At 45.2% G+C, this 14697-nt stretch overlaps 1 protein-coding gene across 4 annotated transcripts in view; it reads right to left on the reverse strand.

Moving 5' to 3' along the window:
- Positions 1 to 602: 602 nt before the first annotated feature.
- Positions 603 to 14697, reverse strand: part of SHROOM4 (shroom family member 4) — a gene marked incomplete at its 5' end in the record, with an annotated part of 214041 nt that continues 199946 nt past the window's right edge. For 3 of the 4 annotated variants that reach the window (XM_082681613.1, XM_082681616.1, XM_082681615.1), the window contains 5 exons: positions 603 to 4163; positions 5079 to 5348; positions 8825 to 9005; positions 9882 to 10031; positions 13580 to 14380. In XM_082681613.1, coding sequence (XP_082537739.1) covers positions 3894 to 4163; positions 5079 to 5348; positions 8825 to 9005; positions 9882 to 10031; positions 13580 to 14380 — 1672 coding nt within the window. In that variant the 3' untranslated portion in view covers positions 603 to 3893. The remainder of the gene's footprint in view (positions 4164 to 5078; positions 5349 to 8824; positions 9006 to 9881; positions 10032 to 13579; positions 14381 to 14697) is intronic. The other variant, XM_082681614.1, reaches the window with a different exon arrangement.

Raw genomic sequence — 14697 nt, forward strand, 5'->3', positions numbered from 1 at the left:
TTGAACACAGTTCACTCTAATACCCAAACTGGGCTCTTTCTACTCTACTGCACTGGATATCTGGAATAGGAGGAGATCAGTTGGGATATCAATAATGTATGGATGGGGGGGCAAGTAAGATTTTCAGGGTCAGAGGAGCTGCCTGGAGTATATTTGGGTCTAAATCTTGAGGTTATCTTGGAAAGCTGATCAGTGACTAAGAGTAAAGGTGTGAGACTGAACTATCAGGTAGAAGTCAGATGATACTAGTAGAGAGAACTCAAGATTGGAGGAGGTCTAGAAAGTGGCTCACCTCTGATCAGGATAGACTCCAGAACTGGGCTCTGTATACTGCTGAGGTCTACACCTGAGATCATGCCTATTGTTGACTCTTCCTGAATTCTCAGTTACTGTACTGGGAATAATGAATGGTGTAGCATCAATGCTATCCCTGAGGGGCCAGCGTAAGGGTTTAGGGATGTGGGTAAGGCTCTGATCATACGGTTACCTATGAAGGACTATGGATAGGTGACCAAATTCCTTTCCAATACTTTTCAGCAGAATATTAGGGAATTTCCATGACCTTAGTCAAAACACGTGAGATAATTTTTTTTTTTGTCCTTAGCACCTTTTATTGAAGTATGACCCTCGATGACAATCTGGCAGGCATATCAATGTCAGCCAAGAAGGGAGTGGTGGAGGACATAAACGCAGAAACAATAAGATTCAGAAAACTAATAGCTTCACATGGGATAGATGACCCCCCCAACATTTGTACAACAAACACTGTTTCTTTCTCTATAGAAATTGCCCCTTGCCCCACCCCCCTCTAAAGACCTACTAATCTTCAAAGAATACAATATGCTGTTACAGAAATATTATTGGCATAGACAATTCCTTTGGCAAAGACAGAGGGAGACATCAAGCTTCAGACAGGAGAAAGTGGCCAGAAATGTGCCCAGCTTCCTCCATTTGGGGCCTGCTACTGGCAGAGCAGCACCTTTAGGGAGGCTGGGGTTAAGGCTGTGGCTCCGGTGCCCCTCGGCAGCTTTTTGGCACATGAGGTGAAATGGAAAACAGAACCTGAATCTGGCCTTGAAAGAGGCTTTTCATCTTTTCACCCTCTCTGTTCCTCAGTTTCCAGTCTCTCACTTTCTAGGGCTTTTTTTTTCAGTGTTTCTGTCCTTTTTCTTGGCTTCCCCTTGAGCATTTACTGCTCTACCCTGGCTGAGTCTGCAGCTGGTGGGACTCAAGGAGACTCAATTACCCAGAGCCCCTTACACTGATTCCTCTCTAAATTTCAACCACTGTGCTTACACATTACCCACTGTGGCCTATACGGGGAAATCCCTTGCCCTGCCTTCCAAACTGCTACTCCCTGGCAGGCCTTGGTGGAGGGCTGAGCACAGGAAATGAGAACGGGCAAGAGATACTGCATCTCAGGTAATACCGGCGGCTTTGCAGTGCTATCACTCATGATGGGCCTGCCACGTCAGCATTGTGGGGCATCTGTGCCTGTCTGGTAGTTCACCTTTGTCTGCCAAGCTTCACTGCTCAATACAGTATTAAGTGCTTTGGAAACTCCGTGTGAAAATGAGCATTCTTGTACTCTGATCCTAACTTTAGAATAATTGGAGGTGGGATAAGGGACACAAATAACAAAGTTAATAGTACTTTTAGTCTGATAAACTTAAGATACAATCATTCTAATGCTGACTAGAAAAGCCCAGACCATGGTCATGGTGTCCAGGTAAGTGGCCACTTTTTTCCCTGGGCTATATTCCCAAAAAGCTGTTCTGGCAAAAAAAAATATTAGAATGTTGGGCTACATTGGCCTCATCCTCCCCAATACAGGACATCTCTGCCTGCTCACTGTTAAAGAGCCTGTTTACAGAAAAAAAAAAAAAAAAAAAAAGATGGCAACCACAGCCTCTATTCAAAGCATTCCCCCATCTCATGCAACCTTGGCTTAGGTAAACCTAGCCCTTTATAAGCCATCAGCCTTCCTGAACAGAGTAGAATCCTCCACTTGATGGGAGAATGGCAGGTTGACATTTTAACAGTGGTTCTGACAGCAGCAGTGTACTGAGCATACTCAGGGCACCCCTCCCCACAGGACACCCTGCTGGCCAAGATTCTTCCATTGTTTCCAAATACAATGAAGAGGAAACGGAAGCTAGCAACCAGTATTTGTAGCAGCAGCAAAGTTCCTTGGCAAATTCTTTGGTTGAATGAGGCACCCCTGCTGCTACAGTTAACCTCCAAGGACCCTGAGGAACTGAGCAGTAACTAGAAGCGATGGCAATGCCGGGTTGGCTGCACAGGGCTGTGCAATACCAAGCATGGGCCCCAGTTAGCAAGGAACAGAAGACTGAGCTGGGTAACAGGGCAGCATTTGGCCACAACTCCCTTCCTGCCATCACCCACCTGAGGGCTTTTCCAGGATAGAAACTGGCTACCGGGTGGCCACAGCAGCAGCATTCATTATTTGTGTGCCTAAGATCCTGGCTGGATTATAACTTGCTCTGGCGGGCTGGCCCTGGCTGAAGCTTCCAGCTACCATGAATTTCGGCTACTCGAGCCAGGCCACAGGATAAGAAAACAATTAGATAGAGGAGCTCTTCCTGAGGTCACCTCTACGCCTTCCTTAGCTTGGAAATGGTAGAGAAATGGGTGAACCTTTGTCCCTTTCAGATTTCTTTGGTTTCAAGAAAAAATAAGAAGCAGTTGAAGCCTGTTGGGGAACTCTAAGCTCATGGTCATCCAGACTTCAAGGGAAGTATATGGCCAGGCCATAGTGGGGAAACTGAGTTCGAAGTGAGAACTCCTTCCTTAGACACTTGTTAGCTATGGTGGGAAGAATTCAAGGCCTTGGCACTTGCTTACCTAGCCATGGTGAATTCAGGCTGATCTGCAGAAAATGCTTTCCTTCTGGGCTAACTTTTCCCTCTCCAACTCCCCTCTTCTTACCTTATTAGTTAAAAAACAGAAAAAAACCATCAAGACATAAAAATAAATAAAATCAAAAGGCCATTTAAAATATAACAACAACCCCCTCCCCCCAATAATAAAACATGTATCCAGAAGTTAGCTTTAGTAGAACTATTCATGGCCCATAGTGTGAAGCCCTTAGGGTAGGCACCTGTAACTCCCAGCAGTGAAAAGGCAAGATGAAACAGGAAGTGGTAGGCCAAAGTCTTAGGACAGGATGAGGGCCACACTAGCTGGGGCTGAAGGTAGTCCTCCTCCCCCTCAGCTAGGTAATGGGGAAGGCAGGGGTAGAGCCAGTTTGTTTAAGCATAGCTCCTTCTAGCAGGGCATCAGGTGATTCCCAACCTCTGCTCACATTCTGTTAAATGTCATTTCTCCTTCTGTGCTTCCTACTGCAAAGCTGGGGTGAGGCCCTGAAGCTGGTGGTAGGTGAATGCCCTCAAGACAGCCAGATCTCTGTGGGAAATGGCTGGGCCACGAGCCCTGGGGAAGAGTGGAGCTGCACAGGCAACTTCTCTCTGAGACTTCAAAGGCTGATGATGGTGTGTGTGTGTGGGGCTGAGTACATGATGTTCCTGGTGTCCTAGTACAAAGGATAATGAAGGCATTTTGTTGGTCCTGTGTGTGGTGAATGCTTGGCCATGCAAACTGTGAGAAGGAGAGTGTGGTTGTACGATCACACTTTGCTGCAGCTCCTGCGTCTTGCTTCTACTCCCTTGGGTAGAAGCTTGGTGCCTCCCCAGGTCCTCTTAGCTGGTTGGGAACACTGCTAGGTTAAGGGGTAGTGAGAGACGTCCAGGGTAGAGAATATGGAACAAACTGCTAACTAACTGTTATCTACCTGCTAACAAAGTGCTAACAAGGATTGAAAGCGCTTCCCATTATGGCGGGGCAGGGATGGTGCAGGCAGTCTGCTGGTGGAATTAGAAATTACTGGGCCCCAGGAGTAGGCTCTCCCTGAGACATTTGAGTTGCTCTTCCCCGAGCTTGATCTTCTCTTCCAGCTCTCGCTGTTCAATGATGAGAGCAGATTTCATCTTCACAAAGTGCTGGTAATCTTGGAGCTGGTCCTGAGGCAGATAGCGGGAGACCATACCAAACACCAGCTTCTCCCGGCGCTCCATGTGCTCCTTCAGCTCCTTGGCATCTGCCAACTGCCCTGTCAGCTGCTGCTTCTTCTCTATCAGCACCAACTGGGGAAGCAGAAGACCAATAAGGCTATCCCAATGACCAGTCATCTGCCCGACCCAGTGCTCCACCAGTGATGCTCCCACAAAGCCACTAGCCCCTCTGCTCAGTGATCAGTCCTAGATTTCTTGCCCTGAAGTCCACCTTCATGCAAAAGCCTTTCTTTCCTGTAGCAAGGGGAGGATAAACATGACAGCAATTCTGGATGGGGGATGAGCAATCACCTCTTTCTATCTCTAAACTGTTGTTAATCTGTGGACCACCACTGGGATTGGGGTGGGGGAAGGCTCTGACAAAGCCAGCTCGTACACCTTCCATCTGGTAAAAAAAAACATCGCTGTGACGATACTTTCAAAACAGTGTGTGTCTCTGTGTGAGTGTGTGTGTGTGTGTGTGTGTGTGTGTATGTATCCATGTGTGTATACACAAGCATATGTGCCTTTCACTGTGGGTTCAAATTTGTATCCAAGAACCACTGGATAGAAAAAGGCAATGCCATTTGGGTTCAGGAATTATGCAGAGTGTCCCAACCTATGAAATTGACAGACTCCCAATCTCAACTACTTGCTACTATTACTACTACTACTACTGGCAACTAGCAATGATTTAGTGTTTATCTTGTTCCAGGCTATGTTTTAAGTCATTAACATGGATTATCCAATTTAAGTTTCACAACCCCATGAGGTAGGTAGTGTGTTTACCCTATTTTTGAAGGGATGGAGACAGAGCGAGGTTAAGTGAATTGCCCACAATCACACAGTTACTTAGTGGTAAAGTCAGAATTTCCACTTAAAAGCCAGTGCCCATACTCTTCACACTATGCTCTGCTGCCTCCAGACTAGCCAAACTTGAAAGAGGGATCCCTGGGAAGAAGCAGATGGCACTTCCCTCCATCCACACCCTGGAGACCTCAACCCTACCTTCTCCTGGTTGGCCTCTGAATCGATGCTGTTGAGAGCATTTTCCACACGGGCCAGTCGACCAGAGAGTGACAGCAACAGGTTGACTACTTTGTCCAGGTCCCCAATAAACAAACGGTATTTTTCAAACTCATTGGATTTGCAGACGGCTTTTAGGTTGGTCTCCACCTCCTCCCCAAGGGCAGAATTGGCAGTGATGTCCTCCAGCAATCCTCGCTGGGCCTCCTGCAGGACAGAAAGTTTTCTGCCAATGCTTTCGATGAGCTGAACCTAGGAGAAATAAACAGGAGAAGCAAAGGATGAGAATGGGGACTGACAGAAATGGATCTGTCCCTGGAACCACTGTTTAGAGATCTAAATAACCGAAGGCGGGCTCTACCCTAGTCACTGGAAACAAAGGAAACCTGAGCAAGTCGTGAGCAATTCCAGTTTTCTGGACAGGCACCTTCTTTCCCATCTCTTCAGATCTGCTAGGAATCTCTGTCACCACCAAACTTCTTGGCATTAGATGAGTGGTACCCATTGGCTAATTCTCATTTGCCAAATGTAACTTACTAAATACTTGCTGAGGCTATTTAATAAACAGAAATGCTTGTGAGAGCATAGGTAAGAAAAGCACTGCCATCAAGTGTTTGCCTATTACTTCATTCATTCTCCTTCAATCCCTTTCAGTACCTCTGATGTTGATGACACTGTGCTAGATCTTCCACCACTCAGCTTGGCTCTTGAGGCCTTTTGGATAAAAGTGTGAGTCCTGGAGTCACAATGACTAGGTTTGACTGCTAGCTCTGCCACTTCCTAGCTGTGTGACCTTAGGTGAATTTCTGTATGGAGTTTTGCTTTCTTTATCTGGCAGAATGGGGTAACTGCAGTACCTACTTCACTGAATTGTAATAAGGGTTCAATGAGATAATGCATGCCAAGGGTTTAGCACAGACTAAGTGCTCAATAAAAGCAGCTGCTATGATTATGATTCAGTCTGGCCTCACCCTACCATTCTAATCTCACTCCTCAGAACCTCTGAGGATTAGCCCCTCATGCTGTGTTCACAACACTCATTCTTATATTCCTGATTTGCTTATGCAGTTCTGCCGGCTCTTTATCTCTTCCTTCACTTTGGCTATTCCCATTCTTTCTTCAGAGCCCAGCTTTGCCCCTACCCTCCCTGCTGGAAGCCCCTGCCCCCATAACTCCTCTCTCAATGATCTTTTTCTTTTCTAAACTCTCCAGTCTTTTAGAATGAGAACCTTGAGTGTAATTTGAGGTTGTTCACTTTCTGTTTCCTGTGTGTGCATCTGATCCCTCTCCCACTACTGACTGTAAGTTTCTCAAGGGAAGGACTGCTTGTGTCTTCTGATTTGTCTCCCCTATAGGTGTAACCAGTTGTGGGACTGCACTCACAGGAAGGTAGTGTGGTAGAGTGGAGTTTTAGAGTCAGAGATGCCTGGATTCCAATTCCACATCCTCCAAATTGTGTGACCTTGGGCAAGATACCCAATCCCACTGAGACTTCTGTTTCCTCATCTGTAAATTGAAGAAGTGCCCCCCACCAACCGTCCGTTGTTGTGAGGGTTAGATATGATCATAGAAGTAAAGTACTTAGTATTGTGCGTGGCACATTAAGTGCTCAATATATGTTTATTGATGCTGTTACTACTACTACTTCTACTATTACTACTACTAGTACCACCACCACCACCACCACCTGGCACTCTGAGCTAATGGATACCTGTCTAGCTGCAAGGTCCTGACAAGAATAGACCTGTCCCAGGTTGCTCCCAGCCTTTGCAGTCAGTATTGCATTATGGTCAATGGCATGGACTCTAGTGCCAGACTACCTGGGTTTGAACCCCAGCTCTGCCACAAAGTAATGGTGTAAACTTGAGCAAGTTACTCAACCTCTCTGTGCCTCAATTTCACCATCTAAAAGATGGGGTAACAATATTACTTACCTCATAGTGTTGTTATGAGAATGAAATGACTTAATACATACTACATGCTTAGAATAGTGTCTTCTATATAGGAAGTATGCTTCAGTGTTTTATTACTATTCCTGCTCAGGCACTCTGGGAGCATAAGCTTGTAGTTATGTAGAGTATGTTCTTTTCTCGTCCTTTATTTAGAGATGTCCGAGGTGACAAAGGACAAGAGAGCCTGCTCTGGGTCTGGGCCAGGTGTCATAATTCAGAACTGGTCAAAAGTCAGGAGCTCACCATTATCTTAGCGTAAAGTGTAATAGGTTTACATTTAGGGAAATTTCCAAAACCCACTGGAAATTAAGGATCAATGATATGAATGAGGCAACACAATTAGATGCCAAGAAGCTCCCAGTTATATCCGCACCCTCTGCTTTCCCAAACAAAACTCAGTGCCAGGGACAAGGGAGGGCTGGGGGCCAAATGATCAACTTGGAAAATCACCTACCTACCCCCAGCTCTTAGGTCCCATAGATCTGGAAGGAAGAAAGTGGACAGAGCCCTTTGTTTCTCAGCACTGGGGCTTTATAACCTGAACTTCAACTCTGGGGAAAGGGTAGTGGATACAGCTGTGGAGTCATCACAGACCCAGCTAGAGCTGAGTGGCTTTTCTGGGATATTACAAATTGGTGACCTTCCTCACCTATTTTCCTCAGAGACAAAAACTGTCTTAGCCCACCCACAATCACTTCAAGTCACTATCTGCTGTTCTGTGTTTTGCCATTTCTGATCATGTCTCTTTTCTCCTCATCAGACATTTATTAGGTTTGCTCCTAATAAAAAAATCCTGAGTGAGCCAGGAGCAGCCCTGTCATATTTAGGAAACATGGAATCCAAGGAAGCAGGCACCTGGATCAATAAAACTTTGATGCCACCATGCTTCCTATTCTTTCCTTGACATTTTGCTTCAGACTGGAAAGTGGTGGGGGTCTCTTGCAAATGGCCTTGAGCTTTTGTACAGGTCATGTCCTGAATAAGAAATATGAGCAGAAGAGCAATTTGCATTGAGTTCCGATGTCTACAAAGTGGTAAATTGGGCCTTTGAGGTTGCCGTGGAAACCCTATTTGCTTATGAAATAAAAGGGGTAAGTGCAGGGAGGGCAAAGTGATTCCAGGAATTTGATTAGAAACCCAGGCTAGTGGTACTTAGAGGAAGAAAGGGGAGGCTTCAGAACAACATCATCTCCATTTGTCTATTTTAGTACTTTTAAGAGATGATTGACTATTCTTGCAAATAAATATTAAAGTTGACTGGCCTATAATTTTTGCTTTTCTTTCTTGGCCAGTCTGCTCTCTCTTTGAAAGTTACACAGAATAAAATCAATGGCTGCCATTGGTTAGCACTCACTGGCAAAAACTCTGATGTACCTTGGGTAGCGAGTTACTTACAAGGCTGGCTTATTTCAGAGCAGAAAGTCAGACAGTCTTGACTTTGAGTCCTGGATCAACACTTAGTCTGTAACCCTGGGCAATCTGGTCCTCTCAACTGGTAAAAAGAAGACAGTAACGTCTATCTTATAGAGTTGGTTTTAGGATTTGAGAGACACTGTGATGATGATGATGATGATTACTATAATATTATTACTATTATTGACTGGATCAAAAAGAGACTGCAGTTGCATTTGTGAGAAACCTAGACAGGCTATTTGATTTCCATATTGAAAATACAGGAATGTACCAAGATACTCTGGATTGTGTAGAGGGCAGGTCAACCTCCAGACACACTCAAGCTAAATGCAGTAAATCTCTAAGGCATGCCAAAAACTTCACCTTTTTTTGAGCCAGTTCGTGGTCAATTTCCTCCTCTCCCAGGCCAATCTCTGCCATCTCGGGTTGGTCTTTCAACTTGTTCAGCAGCTCTGCTTTGGCCACAGAAATATTGTAATAAGCTGAATAAGAGGTAGGGATCCCTGGGGCACCGTGGGGAGGTGAGAAGTGCTGAAACTCTTGTCTGTGGAAACAAAAAATGACCATTTGAGCACCTCTGTTGACAGCCTGCTGACCTTTCTGCTTCCTAATTTCCTCATTTATAAAATGGGACCCTGCTTCACCAAGGAGTTATAAAATAAGGAAATAATGGATGGGGAGGCACTGTTCAAACATAAACAGGCCATGTGAAGGCTCTCTAGAAACCAAGTCAAGGTCAACTTTAAGAACTTAGAAGGCTATTTCTACATCCCTGACTTCCACAGCTGGGGGGACTTCTTTAGAGATCAATGGGTTTGGTCATTAACACCCCAATAAAATCCAGAAAAAACTAGAAGGCCCCTAAAGTTCCAGGCTTCTGATCATCAATGATTCCCCTTGGTTCAGGGTCCCAGTATATGGATCCCACGGGAGGGGCTAGGTGGTAGGGACATGTCTGAGACCTTAGCTATTTGTCCTCTAAGGCTGTTGGGCTCCATCCTACCCATCCTGGATGCCAGCCCAACCTGGCTCTATCTAGTCTGCTTGCTTATAAAGGCACTCCATGGCTTTCCTGGACACGCTCATCATTTCACCTTTCCTGGTGGTGCCACTCCTGCTTGAAATAACCCCTCCACTGCATCTCTCCCATAGCAAAGAGGTCACCTATGACCTCAGCAGTGGTCACCGTGTTGGAGGATGAGTTTAGCACCCCCGCCAGAGACTTTTTACAGCCCACCACATCTCTCATGAGCTCTTCTGAGATTGCCTGAGGTGGGGCAGGCCTTTGGCCTGAGAAGGGATAACACCTCTCAACTTCTGGCATATCCCCAATGGTCCCAGCCTCCTCCATGGTTGCAGAATGAAATGGGGGGAAATGGAACCAGTGGTGCCCAGGGGCTTGACAAGTGTAACAGCAGACCCTGTTGTCTTGGGTTCACTGAAGGCTGCGGGGTTGAGGTGCTGCTTCTCGGAGCCCCAGCCCATGAAAGAGAACTTCTCCTCAGGAAAGAAGTAGCTCTGGCTCCATGCTGGCTTAGGTTTGGACTCTTCTGCCATCAAAGCTTCTGGTCTGATGTGAGGAAAGAAATGAAATGCTTCAATGTTAGGGTTCAGTGATGGAGAGGCAAATAATTCCACCTATGGTTTATGTAAAGGGGAGACCCACCCCCACTATGTTCTTGTTGCCTACCAGCCATCCCTACCCTCCACCTGTCTGTGTCACTGCCCCTTCACTAACTTCTAGCTGTTTGAAAGGAAAAATAGGAGAAACTCATTAGTCATTTTTGCAGCTATTTGCAGCTCTTAGATAAAGGTCAAAAATAATGGGTAAAAGGCTCCACAGCTATTTACTGATTCATGCTATGCTGTCTCCTAATTCATCACACAAAAGAAATTTGGGCATGCCAATATTGCTCATCCTAGGTATTCATTTTACATGTAGGTTTTTAAGCTGATAGCACTGATAAAAGAGCACTACTAGCTAACATTCACATAGTGCTTACTATGCCCAGGAGCTGTACTAAGATATATGTGTGTGTGTGTGTGTGTGTGTGTGTGTGTGTGTAAATATAGACATAAAATGTAATGCTCATGACAACCATTTTATGGATAAGGAACATGAGGCACTGAGAGGTAAAGTGACTTTCCCGGGATCACGACAGTAAATGGCAGACCCGTGATTTAGACCTAGGTGACCTAACTCCAGAATCTGTGCTTTTAGCCACTATACTATACTGCCACAGGGTCAACTTGACATCACATAAAACCCTGCATGTAAGGAATTTTCTGGCTGGACTGTATCTATGTTAGCAGAGAAGAGAGAACATTCTGGAGGAAATATAAATGTATGAATTTAGGGAATTCCTACCTATAAGAAAAATATTTAGGGGCATGTGTGCGAGTTGAAAGTTAGAAAGTACTGAAAGAAAGCACAGAATTTTTTTTAAAAAAAGGATGTGGCTATCTGTCAATTATATCTCAATAAAACTGGAGAAAAATTTTGAAAAAGGATGTGCTAATTAGAGACTCAGTTCCCTAGCAGACATGGCCCTGTATTATATTATAGTGTATCATATCAGGCACTGTGTTCTAGGGCTCCTTTCCTCATACTCTCCATTAATAGGGCAGAGGTTATAGGAGATCTATGAGAACATAATTTGACCTTGATAATGAACTTTGTTGCAAAAATAAGATTCCTTCTCCAGAGCACTGAGAGAAAATGCATAGAGTCCATAAAGCAAACTATACCTGTACTTGAATCAGAGTTATCAGATTTAACCAATGCTCAATAATTCCACTCACCTGCTTCTACATGTATCCTGACATTTTGTAACTAAAGAGTATGTGGGTTACAGACTCTAGTTTAACGTGGCTGAAATTAGGATGTCTTTTTTTTTTTGCATTTTAGATTCAAAATATTACACATCTACTTGCCCTTAACACTACTTTCCCTTACAAAACCTTAAAGGCACTTCCTGCTGGGTAGAACCCTGTGCTCTCTGAGGGTCTGGAATAGGATCTTCTTGAGGAGCCCAGAGATCCTGGGGTGATGTAGTTGGCACAGTGAGCCAGACTATCTGGGTTCTGGCTACCTGTGATCTTCTGCAACTTAATTTATATCCCTGTGCCTCACTTTTCTCATCTAAAAACTGTAGGAAACTAATGGTATCTATTTCATAGGCTTGTTGTGAAGATTAAATCAGTCAATAAACAAATGTGCTTAGAACAATGCTTGGCACATAGTAAAGAGGCAAAAAATATTAGCTATGTCGGGAATGATGTTTTTCCTTAAATTTCCATCACTCAAAGAAGCATCTATAATTGACTTTTTGCAGCCACAAGCCAGGCTTGTATGCAAACAAATGTTTCCCCTTGCATCCCATAGTCATTAAGAAAAAAAAAATCTGTGCAACAAGTTACAAGATCTCTAGTAATAGCAATTTCCTTCTCTCTGGACAAGGTGCCAAGATGAATGGAGGTACATAAAGGAGGAAGGACTAGGAGGCTGAAAGGGGTAAGCCTGGGGCCTGTAACTACTACCTCTGGTACACATTGCCTTCTAGGGGACAGGAGGTCTAAGTAAAGGCCTGGCTACTGCAGGAACCAGATCTCCCTAAGAGAGCCTGCCTAGGATGGCAAAAGAAGCATAGATTTTGGAGTAAGATCTGGCTTTGAGTCTTTTCTGTGTAATTCTGAGTTAGGTAGTCCCTTATTTTACTCAGCTTTAGTTTCCGCATCTGTCAAATGGGGATAATAATGGCCCATAGGGCTGTTGGGAGAATTCAATGAAATAATAGATATAAAATGGCTAGCAGTGTCTGACACATATCAAATGCTTAATATGTGATCATTCATTCATTTATTCATTCTTTCTTCAGAAATATTAAGTGCCTACTATGTGCTAGGTTGCCTTCTCTTCTCTCTGCTGTGATAGGTAACAATCCACAGTCACTTTCCACAAATGTTTTCTAATTACAATAAGAATACCCCCCAGCTAGATGGGCAGCTTGAGAAGCAGCCACTAGGGATCTGACAAATTCTCATAGTGTCTGGGAGCCAGGCCCTGTAAGTGCTGTGCCTGTGGCACCTTAGGCTGGAAAACTTGTCAACTAGCTCCAGATAGCCAAGTAATGGATTTGTCCATCAGTAAAAGACACAATAACAAGGTACTTCTAATAGCAACAAGTCTCAGGCAAGTTCCTTCTGTAAAGGTATTTAAAGGAAGCACTGAAAGGATAGACACCTGCCCCTCATCCCCATCCCCAGCAGAGAGTCCGTGGAGCTCTCTGCAGGAGGATTAGCAGAGCCAAAAGCCAAAGCTCTTTTGTTTTGGAGCAAAGAGGACAACCACACATTGTGGGGCATGCCAATGAGCATTGGCACAGTGAAGGGAACAGTTCTGTGGCCAGAGTATACTCCTTCTGCAGCCTCTCTGCCCAGACAGCTGACCCTGTCAACTACCACTTTTGGTACTACCATTTGCCCACTGAAGCAAATGCAAAGAGGCAGAGGAAACAAGGGTGGGGGTGATGGAGAAAGTGGAAGATGAAAAGAATGCCTTTGGCTGTTGTAAGGAATGGTCAGGGCATAAAGCATCCAACCCCAGGAACACCTTTGATGCTGGGGGTGGGGGAAGAGTTTAGAAGCTCAGACAGGTCCTAGAGCAGAGGCAGGTCAGGTTGTGAGCTGGCCTCTTGTTCTAGAGAGCAAGCAGCAGAAAAGGCAGAAAAGGACCTGAGCCAGGCTTCTGGAAAAGGCCACAAGGCAATAACGGTTTAATGCCTTATTGCTCAGGGGCCAGACACTGATGCATACCTTAAAGACAAACTAGAAAAAAATAAATATAGTACCTTGATAGTGATATTTAGGGATAAGAACATCAATGACATTTACTGAGTACCTACTATGTGCTAAGTATGGGGCTATGTCTTTTACGTGGATTATCCTCATATTCACAACAACCATGTATCATCATGCCCATTTTCCAGGTGAGAAAACTGAGGCTGGAAATAGTTTAATTGACCAGCCCAAGGTCACACAGCTGGCAAATGGTGAAGGTGGAATTCAAACTCATGCTGCCACCTCTTCAGGGACCTAATGTCTTTCATAAGCACTTACTTGGGGGAATCAGTGGTCTCCTGCTCTGATGTTCTCCAAAGCCCACCAATGCCATAATAGCAAGGGGGCAGAGCCTTCTCAGCTTGAGATCCCAAATGGCCCCTTACTGGAGGCAGGAAATTGCTGGAATGGAGAGCAAAGGACTCTTGCTCTGCTGGAAGGCTTTGTGAGCCCTGCCTTGAAGCCTCCAGGTGGCCAAAGCCCAGGGGTTGGGGCTGCTCCAGGACCTCCTCAGGATTGAGGGCACTGGAACCAGTGGTTTCTGAACTGAAATACTGGGGTGGCAGCTCTTCCTCCTCCCCCTCCTCCTTCACCCCCTCTTCCTCTTCTTCCTCTTCCTCCTCCTCTTCCTCCTCCTCTCGCTGCTGCTTTTGCTGCTTCTGCTGCTGTTGCTGCTGCTGCTGGGCTGCACGAAAGAGCCTGTACTTCTCCCAGTTGGGAGGAGGAGGGCGAGGAGGAGGAAAGGCCTTCTTCCTGGCACCCAGAGGATCTGGCTGGATCTCAACAACTTTGGTAAAGAGCTCCTTCCTATGCTGCCCCCAGGCCCGGGAGCTCTGAGGATCCAAGCTGATGTGGCTCTCTGAGAAGGCCCGGCCCCGCAGTGGGCGGGGCATGGAGGCTAGGGAGCTCTCCTCTTCATAAACGGAGGTTTCCTCTGGTTTTTTTGAGGAGTGCTTGAAGTCTCCAAGGAGCTCAAGAGAAGAGATTGCTCGGTAGCTTGACAAGTCCAGTGCTGGGTTCTCAAAGCAAGGATGGAAGGGGGTTGCCCATGAAAAGCTAGCCTTGGAATGAGCCATTTCCCTGCAAAACAGCAGATAAAGGTTGTATAAAGCAAGCACGTTGCAGATGGTCCCATAATTTTGGATAACATCATTTATGTAAAATTTAAAACAGCCGCAAAACAATATAATATAGGTAGTAAGTGTAGTAATAATAATATATGCTATATAATACTGATAGCTAACACTTACTGAGTGCATACTAAGTGCCAGACACTGTTTTAAGTGCTTTCCATGTCTTAACTTATTTAATGCTCACAATAACCATAGGAAGTAGCTATTATTATTGTCCTGATTTTGTATCTGGGGAAACTGAGGCATGGGCAGGTTAAGTCATTG

This window comes from Grampus griseus (assembly GCF_964374135.1).
Source record: "Grampus griseus genome assembly, chromosome: X".
In the NCBI taxonomy this organism is placed as follows: domain Eukaryota; kingdom Metazoa; phylum Chordata; class Mammalia; order Artiodactyla; family Delphinidae; genus Grampus; species Grampus griseus.